We start from the raw sequence: 20,878 nt of genomic DNA on the forward strand, positions 1-20,878 counted from the left end.
CAACATGAATTTAAAAAATGTAATTTTTACATTTTACAGATGTAATAAGTCAAATGACGGTTCGAAATCACTCTCACTTATGTTATATAGAATAAAATCAACATTCTCTTCTGTAAATTTTAACAGATAAATCTTGTTACTAATAAAATAGAACGTGTGTATTGTGTCAGATTATAAAATAAGTACACATTGTGTTGTTTTAACATTTCTTTTCAGTTATTTTAATAATTTTACATTTGAGGTCAATTAACACAAGAGCAATATGTTAAATTAACACATGAACGTGTTAAACATTTAACACAAAAATTTTAACCGGCATTTTTTTAACAAGAAAACACAAATTTTCCAACTGTGTACTAATCAATTCTCTCAATTAGTTCTGTCGATATTCAGTAACGCAAAGATAATTTTCACTTAAGAGGCACTAACCGAAATGTTAAGTTGCTTAACTAATTACAAAAGAACGGTCAAATTTTTTCCCAGAGTAGAATTACGAACAATCCAAATAATTCGATTACTAATTGTGGGCCCCAAAATGGGTTGCTAACTGTCTTTTTTTTTCCCAGAGCAGGACCTGGTATTAGACGTAGAAATCCTGTTTTTTTAATGCAATCGTCGAATAGTGAATCTAACAGCATGCGGTTATCTTTTGATTCGATCTCTTCTAGTAAAGTCGTAATGGAAATCTGCACGCATTACCGGCAAACTAAATTCCTAATGTCGTTGGCGCAAGAATATACGAGAGTGCCGGGTTGATCAGATAAAGTGGAGCCGGAATCTGTATATCTTCGATCGGGGCAATTATTAGGAGTAGATAAGGGATAATGATACGAGCGCTAACATCTGCATTTACATAGTCCCCGCAGTTTAATGTGCTTTCCACCCTAGTGCCATCAAGCGCTACCTATTACCATCTGCAGTATTCATAACCGTTATATTCATAACGAGACTGTAAGCAGACTGTTACTACTTCCCTGGGGAATCACCACTATTTTCAGCAAAGGTCGAGGAGTTTAACCGAAAATCAACATTATCGAAGATCGCCACTTGAGCTTAGTTACGTACATCGCGATGTTCATGTGTCTAATATCGTAGCGCGTTATAATTCGCGCTTTCGCCAAACACTTTTGCGCTCCGGCGAAATGCAATGCTTGCATGCTTGTTAAAACAAAAAATAGCAAACATTCGTGATAACGAAAAGTAAATTCTAATTTAACGGAACTTCTTTCTGGAATTTCGCACGGAAATAACCGAGGAAAATATAAATCTTGATTTCTTATGTGCTCGATCTAATTCTAGAGGAAAATAAAGATGTAGTAGATCTCCGAGATTAAAGTTAACCGAGATTTTGCTGAAACCGTTCACATAAATCCTAAAAATAGTAACAGGGTCACGTTCGACTTTTATTTTGAGAGACATTTGCACAGCGAAAAGGAGAAGATACGCGAATGAAAGTACAGAAAACGTCGATATCACTGAGACGTATCGCGAGACGTATAACACCCTCTCGTCACACTCTCGCGCGGAAGTAAAACACGACGCTGGAAACGGTTTCGACGATTCGCGCGCAAAACCCTACCAAGTATTTTACTGCCCGCGCGTTTATAGTTAAAGCGCGACGAAAAAGCGTAACCCCATTTCCCTGGCGTGAAACAGAAATAAACCATTATCGAGGTAACAATAGCCCTCGACACTGAAACAATTGCGGTCAGTAATTGCGATCTTGCTCGGAAATTTAAGAGTTGAACGACGCGTTAATGGCCTAAATACTGCGAATAGAAGCCCGGACGAGGTTCGAGATAAAGATAAAATGGAGTTCTACCGGTTGTACGATTTATATCGCCATTTGCTAAACGACAACGAATGTATCGAAGTGATTCGTATAGTTACCGCCGTGGGACACGGCAAGGAGGGGACGCAATTTACGTTCAATTTCATTCAAAATGAGTAACTACGTATCTGAAGAGGCAGAGAAAGAGAGAGCGAGAGAGAAAAGAAGAAAGGGGAAAAGAGAGAAGGTAAAGAAAGCGTGCGACGTGTATTTTAATGGAGGCTTTAATAATTGCGGCCCACACCCTCGACACGCGGGCATCAGGTGTCCTATTTAAATATTTATAAAGCCTCACCTCTTGCGTATCGTCTCGAAACCGAGGTACACGAAGCGGCACGTCGCCTTGTCCAGAGGTAAATTTGCTGAGCAACAACAACGACGAGCGTCAAGTTTGTGCTTCATGTATTTTTCAGCGAAACGTGTCCACAAAGATTCCCGCTTAACAATCCGCATCGCTTTGCGAGTCCTTTTTACTTATATCAAATTTTAAGAGAAATGCAAATTAATTCATTAATATTTAACGACAGCGCAGTAATGAGTTTCCATACTCTTCCGACACCGACATACAGAATTATCGAGTATTGTTTGCGAAAAATCATTATAACGAGAATATAGTGTTTACAAATTTAGCGGCATTAAAATTTTAGTCTTCAATAAATACGAAGCCCTTCATTTGATTTTGCCTCTTTTGAGGAGAAATCTTAGATAAAACGACTCAAGTAACTCTGCTATTATTCCCGAAGTAACACCGTTTCTGTCTTCCCTAATAGGTCTTCTCTAACTATCGTGCGTAAAGCGGTGTTAAGCGATATTCAGAACTTGCTTCGTTGCAATCATTAGTCCTCTATTCAGCGCGACCAAGTTAGAGATGCACGGCGTTACGGTAAGGATATAACGCATCCTATTATCCTACCAGTTTCTGCGACCAGATCGTGACTGTGAATATCCAAGTCGGAGAATAAACTTTCCGAAGAACGCGAAGAAGAATGTTATCGTTTATCGTATGTGGAACTCGTGTTTCTGGAACGTGAATAAAGCCTTTTTTGACGTTGACGTTCGAGAACATTGTATTCAAAAGATTTGATATTCAAATGTATACATTTTCTCACGCGATAGATTAAATCCGATGTTATTCTTCTCTCTAATTAATGAGTGAATATCTGTAGAATTTATATTTTAGTTAAACAATTTAAAATTTCAAAAAATGAGAGATTTCGCCTAAAGCAAAATCTTTTTTTTTTTAATAATATGCATCGATTTAAGGAAATACAGGAAAAAATGTTGTTTGTATTTCTCTTTATAATGGCATAGTTTTATAATGGTTTTCAAAATTGCATCCGCTGCACTTGACAATGTTGACCTCTTGTATTGCGTTTTAATGAAAAAAATGGATTATAAAGATATGACGTACGCAGTCTTTTTCTCTCAATCTGCGTTTTATTATTATTACACAACCATTTAAATAAAAAAAACACGACGTAGACGGAGGCAAATATTTTTCAATTAAATAAGTTACACGGGACACCTGCGTATTTTCCGCGTATGATGCAGCGAGCATGCTAGGATGTGCAAAGCGTTTCAAATTTATCTTAAAATATTCCTGAACGTATTTGAGAAACCTGTACCCTCCAATTCCCATGATACCTATATTCTGCCGCACCAAGCTCCCCGCGTTTATTTAGTGCGTTCCCCTTAAAGCTTTTTCGTCAATACAACAAGCATTCTCGTTAAACTTCATAAAATATATGATACGAAATATGTGTGAGCAACATTCAACGGGGACTTGTCGGGAATTGCACAAGTGTAAAAATTGTATTGAAAAAAATATAAATGTCGACAGCACCGTGATTTACGGTCGCGCGTTTCGTATTCTCTTAAGGGGATGTTGGAGTTCTACACCTTTGGTACCTTTGCTCCTAGAACTGTCAATTCGTGAAAACATTTGTTTCATTCTGACTAAATCAGAGAACAGCATGGTATCATTGAAATTAGGTTTGGAAGCCTAACAAAAAATCTACTCACTCGAATAAGTTCGAGTGAATAGATTTTTACTTAATCTGAATAGTGGGACGCTGTCGGTCTGTACAGAAAAGCCACATAATTTGTATATTATACAAATGTTTTCGCGAATTGGCTGTTCTAGGAGCAAAAGGTGCCAAAAGTGCAGAATCACTCCAGCATCCCCGTAATCTCCGGGAAGGTAAATTTTCTCCGTCATTGTTGTTGCACGCTACTTCCAGATGTTCTAACGTCGGGACAGAAAGCGGTAGGGAAATATTCAAGAGTGCTCGCACACTGAAATGTGTCTGGTGCATTCGCCTCCTCTCTTTATTCTCCCTCGCCGCTTTAATAAAAGTATTTTTGCCGAAGTCTTCCGCCACGAATCAATTCAAGAAAATCCAATCGGGATTCGTGTTCTATGCGCGTTCATGCTTGGATCTCGAATATCCCATTCTTCCTGCACTTTGCGATTTCTTGGGAATACGGCGTAGTCTGCATGTCTGGACATGGTTGCCATCTTCTTATTTATCGAAAAACTCAAGCTCGAAAATGCCGAAGATACTGTTCGTTGCGCGAAGTACGCACGAAGACTCGTGTGACGCTTTATTAAATTTACAAATATAGGCGAAATCGACGGGCTTTCCGAAATTCGACGCAGTCTCGCGAGAGATGCAACCCCCATCGAAACTCCGTATGAAATGTAAATGACCTGCCGGGATTTATATTGAAGAGCAGACACGCGAGCAACACTAATTCTCCTATAGCCGAAATGTTTTTTTTTCACATCACTGTTAGTTAACGTTTGTATTATATTTGCAAAAAAGATATTCCAAACTTTATGTGCAATTTAAAAACAAATTCAGAGTGGCGAAAGGCAATATTTTTGTGCGGCGATATTTCCACAGACTTCTATATACTACTGGACCGCTACCATCGAGCTGAAAAGCTAGGCAAGAGTTCCGCCGGTGTGTCACTGATAGACCGATGCACACATACTACTTTATTTACCTAACAAGACATGGCGGAACTCTTGCCTCACTTTTCAGCTCGCGGGTAGCAATCTAGATAGTACATAGAAGTCAGCGGATATGTCCGCGCCAGAGTCCTTCTCATTTTGGTTAATTGAATGGGAATGTGGGAACTTTGACATTACACAAGTTGCAGACAGACGCGTCCCGAGAGGGTCGTGGCAAAAGTGTGCTACGGGATTAAGGGCTAATGTTGCATTTGCGGACGTGTAATTCTCGTTCTCCGTAGCTGGAGGCGTGCGGCCGACTTCTGTGCTGCGTGCAGAGGCTCTGCCGAAGCGGAAGTGCAACCGACGAGCCCGCCGAGCATCGGCTCAACGCTCGCGGTCGGCGAGGAGCGCAAGCGGAGCCCGAGCTGGTCGAGGGTCAGGGTCCCCCGGGCCCGGAGGATGGAATGCTCGCTATGCCCGTCAGCCCGAGTCCCGCGTCCACCTCGTCGCAGGAGGACGCCTGCAAACCGCCGCCGCGCAACTGCTATCGTCTCGTCATGCTCGGCAGTGCCCGGGTCGGAAAGACCGCCATTGTAGCACGGTAAACGCCCCAAGTCGGCAGACTGCGCGGTATTCACCCCCGAAACACCTTTGCTCCCATTATTTATCATCACTCATCGATCTTACGTCTTATTTTCTGTTATGCTTTTTAATTGCAATTTTGTAAATACGCGATGTTACACGATTTCTTTATATTTCCTAAATTTAGTTACGTATGCGTCCTAAATTTAATTGCACACAGGTATAGAAGAGGGCATTTTTCGTATTTCGCTTATTTATCTGTAACTCTTATTTGGGCTCAACGTTTCCCGTTAGAACTGGACCGGTCCAACACCTTCTCTCTGCTCTGTGCAACAATATTCTGCCCACCTCGTCCGTTCTCGGTCTCCTAAATTCTGTTCGTCGTGCTCTCTTTCACATCGATTACTAATAGCGCAAAACAATGGCATTCAATTAATCTTTGAACCGCACTGCCAGCCCGCCACTACGTGTCGCATTATTGTTTTCTATTGTTATTGGTTGACCGCTGCCACTGCGCGATAGGGTATCGAAAAACTATGCCGCCACATGTTCCCGGGAACAAAGCGTAATCCCTCCCGAATTGAATCGATCTGTTAAAATTACAGCCTAATCGTATTTCTTGTCACATCGCCGAATTAAATCAGGGAGTGACCGCGAGTTATTAAGGAGACGATAAAATCCCTCGCCGCTGCGCTGATATTGCCCGCGTCGATTAACGTAGCGGTTTCGCGAAATGTCGAAAATTCGCAGCTCGGCCAGGTTCGAAGTTATGTCGACCATCCTAAATTGACCGCAATTACGCGACCCCCGCACCCTGAGCGAATTTTTCGTTCATACGCGCGTAGGTAGTCGTCGCTAACGAGCGATTTTTAAAAATCGAGACAGGTGCTTATTCTCTCGTCCACAAACGTGGGCTCTTCAAATACTCTACGATTAATCCCGTGTTTACCATCCCCGTTCGTCGGGCCCGTATCTGTTTCGGAGAATACATAATTAAATTTAAAAACGCTTTTTCAAGCCAGTTTGAAATCGTCCAGGAGACGTGGAATCATAAAATTATCAAATTCCACTCGAGCAATCGACCACGCGAACAAAATTCTCCGGAAACGGAGTTGAAATCCGAAGTTCAAAAGATAGCGGGTGAAAGAGAGAGAAAAAACCGCGAAGACCAAAATAACGAAGCGTCCATGCGGATAAAATTTGCGCCGTTCACGTTTCAGATTTCTGTTCAACAAATTCGAGGAGAGCTACACGCCGACGATAGAAGACTTTCACAGGAAACTTTATAGGATCAGGGGCGAGATTCATCAGCTTGATCTTCTAGATACCAGCGGAAACCATCCGTTTCCGGCGATGCGACGATTGTCTTTCCTGACGGGTAAGTCCATCGGCTTACCTCCCCGGAGAAATGCGCCGCTCCGTTGCAAGTAGACACCGCATTCGAGACGCCGGAAAATAATTCGCGCGCATTTCCTCTGAATATGAAAATTTAATTCCCGGCAATGACATCCCGCTTTTATCGCGGCGAAAATTGGTTGGAGAAAAATTAATGGCTATTTGACTCTTGTATGAGCAGATAAAAAATTGCACGTTAGCGAGTGACGTGTTGCAAATGCGCCGCGATGCATTTTGTATGAGAATACGCCAGACTGCGGTAGATGGAAAAAAAAAGAGAGTTATAAAAAGATGCTTTTTGCGATGAATGTAGTTTCGTAAATCTTTAAGCGTTCGAGAAAACGCGGTTATGTACGAGACGACGTTCATCTAAAGATTAACAACGTACTTTCGTCCCAATATCTCCCTCGACGGCCGAGGAAACTTTGGTTCTTCGCGTAAAAATGCCTAGAACTATACCGATATTATGCAGAGAATCGTACCGAGCATATTTCTGTTGTCGGATTCGTGCCTGGCAAGTCTCGCAACTCTCGGCGAAATCTCATATCCTCAACAATACGATAGTTCACTGCGATAGTCCTGCACATGAGAAAAGTTCGAAGGAGAACTGCCCGGGGTGAGTGTCGACTGTTGCCAGAATTTCAGTCAGAAGTTCAAATATGAAGTTACACGAGTATCATATGTGGTTTCAATTAATATTGCACAATTACGTATCTAACGCCGCAGTAAAAATTTCCGATTTTTGATAGGTGTTTCGATCAGAGCGCGAAATTGACTCCGCAGATACAGATACATGGTAGCTACTTCAATAGTTTATCTCATCTATTTCTTTTTCGTTTTGTTAAAAGTGTCTTATTAAAAGATCAGATAATCTAAATTATTTCAAGCGAGGGGGAAATCGCTGACCAAAATCTTGTACACCAATGCACACTAATGTATGCCCAGTGGGCATTACTTTATCTCATTTTATCGTATATATCTTTATAATGCCCCAGCAAGGTCTAATGCCCAAAAACGCCTAGTAATGCCCAGCAATGCCGCAAATTTGCACACCACAACACCCTCAGCGGTTTCCCCCTCGATTTCAAGCGATAATGTCTTCCTTCGTTCCTCGACTATGTTCTAGTTTTCTCATTTAGCTAATGATATAATATAAACTGTGTCAGTGATAGGCTTCAATGTTACTTTGTCTAATTGGGACTGTCTATTCTATACGGTACACATAATCCCCTCAAGTGCGGTTGATTTAATCTGTATATTAGAGAATAGAGAGACAGTGGCAGCAACGGCCCATCTCCGTCACGATACTCAACGTGTTAAATGAAAATGAGATATTCAAGGAGGGAACCGAGGAACGAGAGGCGAGACGGCGATATAAGTGGCCGAGTGACGGTATCGAAGGGTGTTGTGTTTGTGAAGACGTGGGGAAACGTACGACGGGGGGTACGTTCGCGCTCGATAACTCAATTTTGTCTACTTTCCCTTTTCTTCGCCACCCGGTAGCCTTGCCCCTGCGGCTACACGAGGCCGTTTGTGCTCCGCTGATTTTGCACGTAGATCTCCCTTGTACCTCGTCATGTCGCGTTGCCACCTGTACCCGATAACCTGATATCGGGTACCATGCTGTCGGATGCGCGACAATTGCGTCAGTATCGCGGTTGTCAAGATGGAGGTCGCGGGCCCTCCCGACTGAAAATACATATTTACGCTCGGACATATACATATAAACGTCACGTCGACCGACGCGGAACGTAATTCAAGTTATGATCTATGCATAGTACGCAAATCCCAAAACGACACCATCTGGCAAGACCAATTGTAAATTACTACAATATACAGCGCGACACGCTCGAGGGACGAAGAGTCGAGTCTGCCCTTTAAAAATTCGACAAGTGCGTCAATTAAAGGTGCAGTTACCTGGCCCATTTGATTTTACAACAAGATTGTTATAACAATTTTGCCGAAAACACGGTAAAAATATTGTACGGCCGGAAAAGACAATACTATAATTTTATAACTGTAAAAAAATTTTTTTAATAACACTCCTCGAAATTTGCGCGATCCGAAAGTTTTGGTAGCAGCAGTTTGATCTCGGAGCCTGGCCAGCCCCCGATTCGCTGTTTTTAGCGGAGTTGCACAAATTGCATCGGACAGAACCGATACTCGCCTCTCAGTTATTGCACTACATGCGCCTGGAAACGGCGATGGATCGTCGCATGTTGCCAGTATGGTTGACCTCACGTAGGAGGGCGCGGTAAAATTAGACACGTAAATCCGAAGAATTTTTAAATTGCCATCCGCGTGTGCGGAAATCAAGAGAGCCACCGTCGATGGGAATTTCATCGCGGCGTGTTTAGTTTTGTATTCCGTCCGACGCTCGTGCCGTCGAAAATTCCGCGTATTCCGCAAAACGAGTCACGACCCCACGTTACCCGCCCGCATTTTTCTCCACGCTCCACCGAGATCTCTTAATAATTCACAGATCGGCCGATTGCCGAAAACATTTCGCGCATAGATATTTGCGCGCGTAACAAAGATCCATCACGCGCTTTTTTCTTTTTATCGACGCCGTCGCTCACCCGGAGCTTTCCTCAAGGGGGTAACCACTTCATGTAATCGTGGGACAGTGTCTCCGAAATCATTCTGAAATCCTTACGAAATCCCCGTGTAATCGTTTTGGCTTCATTTTCAAGTTTCTTCACTTGTTAGACAATAAACATAAAATTTCAACATTTTCTCAGCTCCTTTTTATTTTCCAAAAAAATTTACTTTTTTTAGTGAATATCCAAATATATATCATACTTTACACCTACACGGTTGAAAAATTTGTGTTAAATTTAACGGATATCACATGTCCCAAACGGTCCACACAATTTTTGTGTTAATTTAACATAATATGGGTATGTTAAATAATCAAACTAATACTCTGTTAATATTTTAACACAAAATAAATGCAAATCTCAAAATAATTTGAAATAAATTTTGTGTGAAAGTAACATATTCTATTGACAAAATGAATTTTTAAAAATGTAAGTTTTACATTTTATAGATGTAATAAGTCAAATGACGGTTCGAAATCACTCTCGCTTATGTTGTACAGAATAAAATCAACATTTTATTCTGTAAATTTTAACAGATAAATTTTGTTACTAATAAAATAGAACATGTGTATTGTGTCAGATTATAAAATAAATACACAGTGTGTTGTTTTAACATTTCTTTTCAGTTATTTTAATAATTTTACATTTGAGGTCAATTAACACAAAAATTTTAACCGGCATTTTTTTAACAAGAAAACACAGATTTTCCAACTGCGTATAAGTGCGTATTCTTTTCATAATAAGACTGAAGTAGTTGCTGCTAGAACAACAGCGAGTTGAAACGTTGATACACCTTTGAACGCAAATTTGGAAAAATAAACAGTAAACACAAATACAAAATTACTTTTCGTTAAGACCACGGTTAGACTAGTGGGAAAAGTGGGAAGCAAGGAAACACGTGACCGAATACTACAATCTTAGCTGAAATTACCTCTACAGGCAAAAACTTTAGTGAAATAAGAAAATATATTTTGAGAAAATCTAACAGCTCTTTGAGGTTTAACAACGTTACATATTTTTAAACGTGCATATAAGAAAATAATTTGCAGTTAGATGAGCTTGTTTGTAATCGGATGAAATCGTACGAAATTCGATGAAATCGCGTAATCGGTGGGACATTTTGGCTAGTGGTTACCCCCTTGGCTTTCCTTCGCGCATCCCGCGCGATGTATAGTTACAGATGTGTCCGATACAGTTGCGATATAATTGCAAATAACCCATTGCGAGAGACGTCGTCGCTTTTTCGCCTCGCTTAAGGCGGAGCTCACCCGTTGCGAGCGTGAAAAAGGTTTCCGCGAGTCGCGAATCCGTTGTCGGAATACGCTCGAATACGGAGGAGCGCGATATGACCCCGATTCGAAGACAATGAGCCTCCGGACGGGGCTCCGGCTGTTGCGAGAAGAGAGAGAATTCCTTTCGACACCAAAGACACGAACTTTGCCGCATAATGGCTGACATACATATATTTTCATCTCGCGGCGAGGACAATATCGGGGCCTGCTTGGCGTGTTTCGCGGGAATAAGATGTCTCGCGACGCTCCATGTGGTAGCCACGAAGCGACAAGATTTTCGAAATATGGAGGTCGGATCTCCGAGAAAGTTCCACGGCGATACACGGACACGGCGGACGGGGTGGAACTAAATGAATTAGGCGAATCAACCGAATGGATCGTCTTTGAAATTTGGAAATTGTATTTGCGAGGGGGGGAAAATTAATTTTATTTATTACGTTTTAGGACGAGCACGTCGCGGAGATATCTCGTCAAGTTAAACTCGATTCGCTGTATTTAATTGTGTGTATACCAGCGGCTTCGCGTTTCAACTATGTAATATAGAGGTATCGTGATAGAAAGGGAGAAGTCGCGGAGTTTACACGCAAGACTTGACATTATCTTTTTGTGTCGTCAGGCCAATAATTACAGGGATATTTAATACGTATATTCTGCGGCGCCTCGCAGAGTTTGTAAGAAAAATAAAAGTGGAAATGATTAATGGCGTACAATAATGTATAATTATTATACATTGTTAATTAGTAATTATAATTACTAAACTCGCAATAATAATATGTTAATATTGATAAATTCCTGGTGGCAAAACGAGAATGACGTGGCCTTTTTAGACTTTATACATTAACGCACAGTTAACGGTAACGTTGTTATTATTATATGCGACACTTGGCGGCATCTTTCAGCGAGAGGATACGCGATAATAAAAGCAAGTGAAGCGGCGTGTTGGCAAAGCGACGTTATTACCGAGCTTATGTTCTATACGCTCGACTCGTCGAGTTTCCCCATTGGACGAGCTTTTTGTCCGTCCACGAGAACAGCCAGTTGATCCTACTCGCCCCTTTGTTCGCGGTGCGTTTTTGTCGGAAACAAGCGGTAACAGCGCGCTCATAGACACAAGACCGGGAATCATTACCGGCCACTGTCGTCGCCAGAGTGGATTTATATATAAATATACACGGTGGCCGCGCCTCTACCGTGGAAATAATAAATCCGTCAGGATAAATATTCATAATCCGTAACGTACACGCGTGTCACGCATGTGACTCGCGTGACCGTTATAATTAGCCCGTATGCAATGACGTGTAGCGACTTCCGTTCGCGATAATTGCAGCCTGCGTCGCATAATAGGGCGCGCGAGAGAGGGTCGAAAATTCAAAATCGCGTTGGCGCACGTGCCGCGGAAAAAGCACCGCGTGAACCAGCCTGAGAAAATGTACAATTCGCGTATACACCCATTCAACCGTAACGTTGACAATCGAGCGTTTTGAGGATAAATACTCGCGCCGCGCGCGATCGAACGAACGACCAGTTCGGGCCAGACTCGACACGATAACCGATTTCGCAGGGGACCTCTTCGTCGTGGTGTTCAGCATGGACTGCCGGGAGTCCTTCGAAGAGGCCATCAGGCTGAGAGAGGCGATTCTCGAGACGAAAGTGAGCGCGACCCAAAGTGCCACGAAGAGCAGAAGGGCTCACTACAGTCTGAAGGTCCCTATGGTCATCGTGGGGAACAAGTGTGATAAGGATGTTAAGTACGTCTACAGTTTCTCGAACCTGGCCTCTGTCCCCCCCTCCGAGTGGCTCGTGGCCTTATCGTCGCGTAATGATTTTATTTACTGACAAGTCACCCGCCCTCGTTGCAGAACGGTCACGGTGGAGGAGGCCGAGCAATATTGCGTGAGTCAGGACGAGTGCTGCATCTTCGTGGAGGTCTCCGCGAAACGGAACTATCACGTGGACGAACTTTTTTATCAGTTATTCGTAGTGGCCGGTCTACCTCTGGAGATGGCACCGAATCATCATAGAAAAGTACCGCTCACCTTCGGCTCGCCGACCATGTTGCCGCCGTCGCAGGTACGTAACGAACGTTCAATACGGCGCCAAGTAATTCGTCGTACGACGTAACTTTCTCGAGATTAATCAACCGTTTCTGTAATTGAAATCCGATCGCGGGATATTCGATTAGCGCTGACAAAGAGTGGAGCGACACGATGCTGCTCGCCCGGAGTCGCATCGCGATCGATTAAACGGGGGGGGATTACCTCTCGCGATATCGAGGGACGTGGCTGAAAAAGCCTAAAAGAGCGACGCTTTTGTTTTCCAGCCGCGACACAAAGCCACCCTCAGTATAAAACGCCGACTGAGCGACGCTTGCGGCGTCGTGGCGCCGAACGTGCGCCGTCCCAGCATTAGGACGGACTTAATGATCATGCGGACGAAAACGTGTTCGCTCGCGGCTGGGAACGAGAACAATACGCCAGGATCCAGGATCACGCTTAGAACAGGAAGAACGGAGTCCAGGAAGGCCTGCTCGATACAGTGATATTGCAAGGCGGTTCTCACGCACGCGGACAAATCTCTAGAAATATGATAACGCGTTTCAGAGCGATCTTCGGAAACGAGTATCGTTACTTATCGTAACATTCGCATCTTTGTCCCCCGTCATTTTACTACGGTCGTTGCGCGCGAGGTGCTCTACCCTTTTCGCTTGTACTAACTCATATTATTGGCTCTTAGTATTATTATTTCAAATCTTTAATAAAATATAATCTTTCTCCATGAATACGCGTCACTTGCAGCGAAACGAGAAAAACAGAGAGATAACTAAATTTGTCCAGCGGAAACCTTACGCAATACCGTAAATCACGCGGAACTTTCACAGGTTTACAATTGTCAGACTTCACTGCAAGTGCGAAAGCAAACCCTCGCGAACGAAGATCGCCAAGGGGAAATCATATTTAAACCGACCACGCTACTCGCCTTAATTAATTAATGAAATATAGCTTTAGCGTAATGTCCCGAAGGTAACACGCATAATTAACTTAAGATGTGACCGAGCGGGAGAAAAAGAGAGAAAGATAGAGATAGGAAGGGGGTGGGGGGTGGGGGGAAGCCGTTACGTTAATTATTCGTTGTCGATCAAACGTTAAACGGGAAATCGATACCTCGAGCAACACGGACGAGAGATCGTTTGACATTCGATCGGAGGGCTCTCCGATAGCGGCGAGATGATCGCGTTGCACGAAAGGGAGCGTGTTATTCCTCTCTTATTAGGTACAAATTTTTATCGAAATTATTCGCGGCAAAGAATCCTCCCGGCGGGGAATAGATGAATTTGCGCGATCGGTGAGAGGTCGACAAGTGTCAGCGTTGTGTCGGTAATGAGGGGGATTGCGAAACGCGGTGAGAAAGCTTTTTACCGGATTAGTTAACTGCGCCCATCGTAGCCTTACTCGAGCTCCGACACGCGAAGGAGCGACGTTTATACTTCCGCATGAGATCTAGAGCGTTGTAATTCCATTAATAGCACTTGATACGAGGAACGAATATTTGACCGCGTAGACCGTCGTTCCTTCCGCTGAAATCTCTCCGCGTGTGCATAAGTGTATTATTATATCGACTTTTGTTAGGGATAAATAGTCCGCGAATTTAACTCGTTACTTTCATATCTCGCGTCCAGTCTCGTACGGCGGTTTGCCCGCTTTCGACGCGCGCGCGCGCGACCAACGAGATGCCGCATTGTTAACGACGAGACTCGCGTTACACGCCACATGCGTACAAAATCAATCGATACTTCCGTATCTCGACCTCCTTTCCTATACGCATCTCGGAACTTGTTGAAATGCATCGGGCGGGCGCGCGCAAAATTATCGCATCATCAGATTGCGCATGCATATTATTTAAATTGTAATCAGGTTAAAAAATACATGTATGCAGATTTATAAATCCGGGAGCTCTCCGTGCCCGATGGTAACAACAAGGGGCTTTATTTGCGAATATTCTACGCAATTTTTTTTTAGCTTACCTCCTGCGAAATTGCGCGACGAACAAGAGAGGTAGGTATACTTATCCGACAAGTGGACGCTACTTCAACGAATAAGATCTCGTTGAAATTTTCTGAAACTTATCCGTCTTAGTTTACAGAGATATACTTTTCCTACCTACCGGATCATAGATCTCGAACGATAAAATATTATAGGCACGTAGATCTCTCTGTGCGTGCGCGCGTGTGTATGTATGTGTGTGTGTGAGTGTGAGAGAGAGACAGAGTACTCGAGATGTGGATAAGCATTCTTTCTCTTCCCATAGGCTCGGCTATAGTTCTCTCTAAGGTACAATCAATTTGACCAATTAGGCAGCCCGTAAGTCGATTCTGACCGAAAAAAAAATCAAGCGCGAGGCTTCGCTCGGCAGAGTCGCACGTGCCGCAGGTGGTAAAGATAAGCAAAAGAAGAAAACTGGTTAGTCGCGCGACATGTGCACAATCATGTTCGCATTTTGTATCGAATAAATGACATTTTCTCCACGTCCTCGCACGATTCTCTGCACCGTACTTACACCCGTACTTTCCCGACAACACGGCGGATATCGAAATACCCGCGGTCCCGAAACGTTTTCGCACCGCCCCGCATTTGACATTTTGGTGCGCGCGGAGCGAGAGGCCGCTCGCTCCGATCGCCCCGGGCGAGAAATTGACTTAAACCAGATTTCCGTCATTAACGCCGCGGGCTACGATTTGCCGATTATCACCCCCCCCCCCCGGCGGAGTGCTCTATCTTATTGGTTTGATCGATAACTCATTAGTCGAATTTTCTCAGATATTAATCGCGCTTCGATATGGCGGGATAGAAATAGTCGTGATAACGAGATGAATGCGATAGGGACCTATGCGCGTGGCCATTAGATTTTCGAAAAACCTCGTTGAGGTAATTTCAACGAGAGCACCTTCGATCGCGATTACACACTGAGAGAAAAAATTGTTGATATTACTAAATAAGTTTAGTTAACAGTATTCCTTTAATTCAAATATATATGTTTTTCGATTAAACACACACAATTTATTCAAATATATATTTTTTTAATTAACAAATGTTTACGCGAATTAACAAATATTTGTTTGACAGCCCGTGACTGCACCATGTAGTTTGAATCAAATATTCCCTTGACTCAACGGTGTTTTTTCTCAGTGCCGGCAAAATAGCAAAACTTGTTACGAAAACGTACTAAATATTCCATTAATGTTTATTTTTGACATTTAATCGACACTTAAGGTGGCTCCTGCACGACAAAGCGGTTAGTATGGATGCTTTTGTGGGGCCCCTTTGACTTTTGTAAATTTATATGACTTTTTTTCGTAAAAAAATATCACTTAATGCATCATTGATCAAGTGCATTGATATCCTAGGTTATACATGCACATTTAAATACATATTTAAAAGTATGTGACGGTGTCAAGTCTCAAAGAGCTGTCTTTCCTCAAAACATTGTATCTTTTGACTTTACTAGTAAGTATTTGCTTGCAGAGGCCGGTGACCTCGTATATTTAATAGCACATTTGAATTCTTGTGACATTTATTACGTTTATCTCGTTTTTTGTTAACATCTACCTTTTCTATAAAATAATATTAACCCTCAAAGTGCTTCCGCGAGCGATCGGCCCATAAGCCCTATAAGAACTCGAAATGATATTCAATTTTTTAATGACGTACATAAAGTGTCAAGTTATTATGTTAACATAAATGTAACACATAAGAATGTTGCAAAAATAACAACATATCTGTCTTATGTTAATTTTACATTGAAATAATAATCAAGTCTTGGTAACATTTTAACATTTCAACACACGATTTTTTACTGTGTATAAAGATAAAATAAGATAAAGTAAGATAAAACATAATAAATAAGATAAAATAAGATAAAGCAATGCCCACCGGGCATTAGTGGGCATTGGTTGTACAAGATTTTGGTCAGCGGTTTCCCCCTTGGATAAAACTTACAACTACAACATATTACACTTAAATTTCTATTTTTTCTACTTTTGGTCGGTTTATGCAGGAGCCACCTTAATTGACGTGATGTTTAAACGACGGGACTGACACTCGGAAATGCATTTTCGCAATTAACATTGACCTTTCGCGTTTCTCCCGCTTTTTTTTTCAATAAGAAAGAATCGATACGTGTTATTCAATGATATTGAAAGCCCTAGAAAACCTTTTTGTTGCCCGAAAGCTAATACAAGTTTGAGTTCAATAAAATTGAAACAAAGAGACGTGAATGAGTTTCGCCGTTCGATTGAAAGCGGCGACGCACAGAAATAGATATACCCGAGGTAGCCGTGTTAAAAATACGGCGTCAAGGTACGCCAGGATCTTCTTTTAGCTTGATAAAAGACTTGACAACTTATATTTTGCTCAGGATATTGTTATTTACCTCTTAAGGAGTTTAACAAACTTTTTAATATTAACATACTTTGTGTTACATCAATTTCTTGGAAACACTTTTATACTTGAATTTATACACTTTGAAAAGTAACTATTTCGCGATACGAGAATTGCGATTAATTATAATCCTTGTGATGAATAGTAACGCTATTTCGCAAGAAAATTAACTCTTCGGCAAAGCAAACAAACTGAACTTTAAAGTTCACACACACACACACATATATATATTTAATTTTATTTTATTCATCTACTTCTCTTGCTGTATTTCACGATTTGCTTCAACAAACAGTTTCATCTAACCTGATTCTCGAGGAGAATAAGCGGACAAGAATAGCGTATAAATATTAATTTTACTGACAGCGTGCATTATATGAAAATTTCTCGCGGGAGACTCCCGGTGAAGGATCCAAGACGGCTATTAAACCTCTGCCGTCCACGGTTTACGTTTTGAAAAACGATTCGTGGCTCGCGAGATTTCCGAAAAAGAGCCATCCGCCACGACACACGTCGACGGCGGTTTCGGTTTAGGAGAAGGGCGTAAATGCACTATACGCGCGCATTCCGCTGTCGTGGAATGTTTAATTAAACTCTGACGAGAACTTGGAGTATTCCGGACGGTGCGCGACACACCGACGGTCTCTATACGTCACACAATTTGCATCTTTGCAACGTGCGTTGTTAAGACGATATTGATTTAAAAATTTTATCCCGTGTTTATACGCGCGCGGCGTCGTTTTTCTCAGAGGACTGTTATTGCGGAACAACCCGATATTAGAATAGTTGAAAGCATTACTTAGACGCGAAAACTTGTAATCTTTACCAAGCATTTTTAAACAAGGGGGGGGGGATACGGAAAATATTAAAAAGTGAAGAAGCGTGGGAACGATAAGAAGTTTGTTCGTTATTGTAATAAGTATACGCAATATGACGCGTACTATTAATTATTAATTAGTTGCCAATGATAATTGCTAATACGACTAAGCATAACTAATGTTTGTACATATTAATACACTTCTCTGTTTGTTAAAATAATTGTTAATAGCGGAATAATTATACGAAATTTATACAAACATCAGTGATAAGATATAAGGAAATAATACGCGTCTCTGAAGCATGAATTATCGCGTGTAAAAAGGTGCGCTACGTAATCTTCATGTTTTACAAAATAGCGTTTGACTGGTTTGAAATTTTTAAATACCCCAGCGTACAGCACGATCTTAACGCGAAAGCGCGAGATCTGAAATTAATATCTGAGACACAAAGCGTCGCGCTTTCAGCAAATAACGCGTCTCCGCGCAATTTCCGTTTGATCTCTTTGCCTTTGTCCGTCAAAAGATTTTTCAACGTACGTACGTCGTAACTTTGAATTACATAAGAAATGCTAAAATCCCGAGCATTCCAGCGTTGAAACGGAGCGTCGCGCGTCTCGCGAAAAGGCAGTCGCGTATTTTCGCGCAATTTCCGTGTTCCGAGATCTCGTTTGACCCTTTTCCCCCGTTTCGAGGCGCAGAGGGATCGAATTGCTAAACCACCGGCAATCACCCTCTCCCGTGAGTGCGCATGTACCGCCGCTACCCACATCGACCTCTCCGCTCCTAGACACGCGCCACGAGAGCGCAAGCGTGCGTTGGCCATTACATGCCGCCTGCTGACCGCGTCGAGATACATCGGCGGTCGCTCGGGTGCGCGTCAAAACAGTGAGTGAAACAGCGGAACGTAGAGGTGGTGTGGCCGCGCAACCGATAATATCGTTTCCATTTTTTTGCCTGGAGATAAGCGACGTTCGGAACGCAGGCAGTCGCGAGCCGCGAAGGCCAGGCCGTGAGCGCCGAGTACGCGCGTGTCATGGTCTTCCTCTTATATAAGTGCCGTTGCCACGGAATTACACACGACAGTACGTTGATTCATCGCGAAGCGAGCGCTCGCGCGGCAGATAAGCGCTCCCTTTCCCTGGTATACGCAATCGAGAGCATCTCCCGCGACTCCAGAGACGTCAAAATTTTACGGAATAACTTCAAGATAAACGTAATCGTGTAAAGTGCGAAGGACAACTAGAGATGACTCTACTTGTATAATATTTGTGTCAAATACACCAACTCCGTGAGGTAACTATGATGAAAATATTCGTTTCGTGCCCGGAAAAATTAATAGATTAAAGCGTTCATTGTTTAGAATCAGATATTCGTAACTTTTGAAAGGAGGAATTGATTTCGTTGGAAATAGATGAAGGGATTAAATAAAAATAATTGAAGAATTGCCGAACGCCTCTCTAATATCTTTCTTGGTCAAGTTCTTGCGAAAAGCAATATATATATATATATAGAAAATGAAGCCGATCTCTTGAAATGTTACAATTCTTGTATTAGCTATTAAAATTAATAGCTCTTCATTTTACGTCCAGCTAAATAATTTTTATCAGATAAATTTTTTTAACAATTTCCTTAGATTTAGGAATTCAAGTCCAGAGCCTCTATTACGTACACGATTACCGACGACCATCGATATCGTTAACGACGTTTGCGCAGCTTTTCTATCGTGTAAAAAAAGCTGCGCAAACGTCGTTAACGATATCGATGGTCGTCGGTAACCGTGTACGGAATACAGCCCCTGAAGACTTTTTCTTCCTCTCGATGTATTTCAATCCATCCGGTGTACTTTTCTTTCCAGGAGTGTCGCATCGCGGGAGAATGTTTTACAAGCGCCACCGGATCGATCACGATAATACACGGTGACGTGTCGTTGCAATTTGAGTCGTCGCGTTACCCCGCGACATTGCTACCTGTTTCTTGAAATAGCGAGTCCCTTGCTACTGTTTCGCACAGTTCGCGAGATCATTCAACAGCGCGCGGCGAGAACACGTAAAAAAAAAGAAAAAGAAAAATGGGCAGAAACAATAGAAGCATCTTCACGTACGACACGTTGGTGCACGCGGCATCCGGTGCAGCGGTGAGTGTATATACCTTGCACGTCGGAAATCTTACACGTGTTACCCCATCGCCGTAGGATAACTCTGACATTTCGACATTTCAGGGTAGCGTCGTCGCGATGGCAGCCTTTTATCCCTTAGACACCGTACGGAGCCGTTTACAATGTAAGTCGCGCATTCGCGCCTATCGGACGCGCCGCGGATCAATTATGCGCTCGTTTCCTCGGCGATGCAACCGAAACGAGACATCGGCGAGCGAGCCTTCAATTTCATTAAACGCGATGTCATTCCCGATGACAATATCCCGCCGCTCTTTTGTCACGATTTCATCGCTCGCTCCGATAACATTATGCTAAATGCATGCTGCACTTTGTTACTATTTTTAAGTGTCGATATTTACATTATTCAAGCGCGCGATTTACAGGCTCATTTTTTATTCACGAGGAACACATTCATTTAAATGTGTTTTCATATTATGAGTAGACACATCATTTCCGTATCGAATTTAATACAAAATGGGAAACAACTTTTTAAATAGCTCTTTTCAAATACCTATACACATTGTTTTATGCACGAAAATAATGTGCAGTTTGTGTCAGAATTCAGGATAGAAATCTAACATTTATAATTTTATCAGCCGCGTACGACAATTTTTAAATAATCAGAATGTAATACATAAAATATATATTGAAATATATGCACAGGTTAAAGGACGAAATAATTTAAAATATAAATTAAAACTCTATCATGAAGGTCTTGAAACACGAATTGATGATCAAAACTGGATTTAATATGCAGAATATACAGGGTGATTCAGACCACCCGTACAGCCCCTTTATTTCGGAAATAGAACATT

General features: G+C 42.2%; 2 protein-coding genes across 3 annotated transcripts in view; both read left to right on the top strand.

Moving 5' to 3' along the window:
* Positions 1-5,080: 5,080 nt before the first annotated feature.
* LOC105561079 (GTP-binding protein Rhes) lies at positions 5,081-15,181 on the top strand. The gene is made up of 5 exons (XM_012010742.1): positions 5,081-5,391; positions 6,593-6,750; positions 12,221-12,407; positions 12,519-12,729; positions 12,980-15,181. Exons 1-5 carry the CDS (start codon positions 5,255-5,257, stop codon positions 13,196-13,198), a joined length of 912 nt encoding a protein of 303 aa, XP_011866132.1. The 5' UTR covers positions 5,081-5,254; the 3' UTR covers positions 13,199-15,181.
* A 3,563-nt stretch (positions 15,182-18,744) lies between these two features.
* LOC105561080 (peroxisomal membrane protein PMP34) overlaps positions 18,745-20,878 on the top strand; it is a 7,508-nt gene continuing 5,374 nt past the window's right edge. Inside the window, exons 1-3 of one of the 2 annotated variants that reach the window (XM_012010743.1) lie at positions 18,745-19,201; positions 19,764-20,042; positions 20,127-20,187. In XM_012010743.1, coding sequence (XP_011866133.1) covers positions 19,977-20,042; positions 20,127-20,187 — 127 coding nt within the window. In that variant the 5' untranslated portion in view covers positions 18,745-19,201; positions 19,764-19,976. The remainder of the gene's footprint in view (positions 19,202-19,763; positions 20,043-20,126; positions 20,188-20,878) is intronic. The other variant, XM_012010744.1, reaches the window with a different exon arrangement.

The sequence above is a fragment of the Vollenhovia emeryi genome, unplaced genomic scaffold (genome assembly GCF_000949405.1).
Source record: "Vollenhovia emeryi isolate VEMERY1.0 unplaced genomic scaffold, V.emery_V1.0 DF939212.1, whole genome shotgun sequence".
Classification (NCBI taxonomy): Eukaryota; Metazoa; Arthropoda; class Insecta; order Hymenoptera; family Formicidae; genus Vollenhovia; species Vollenhovia emeryi.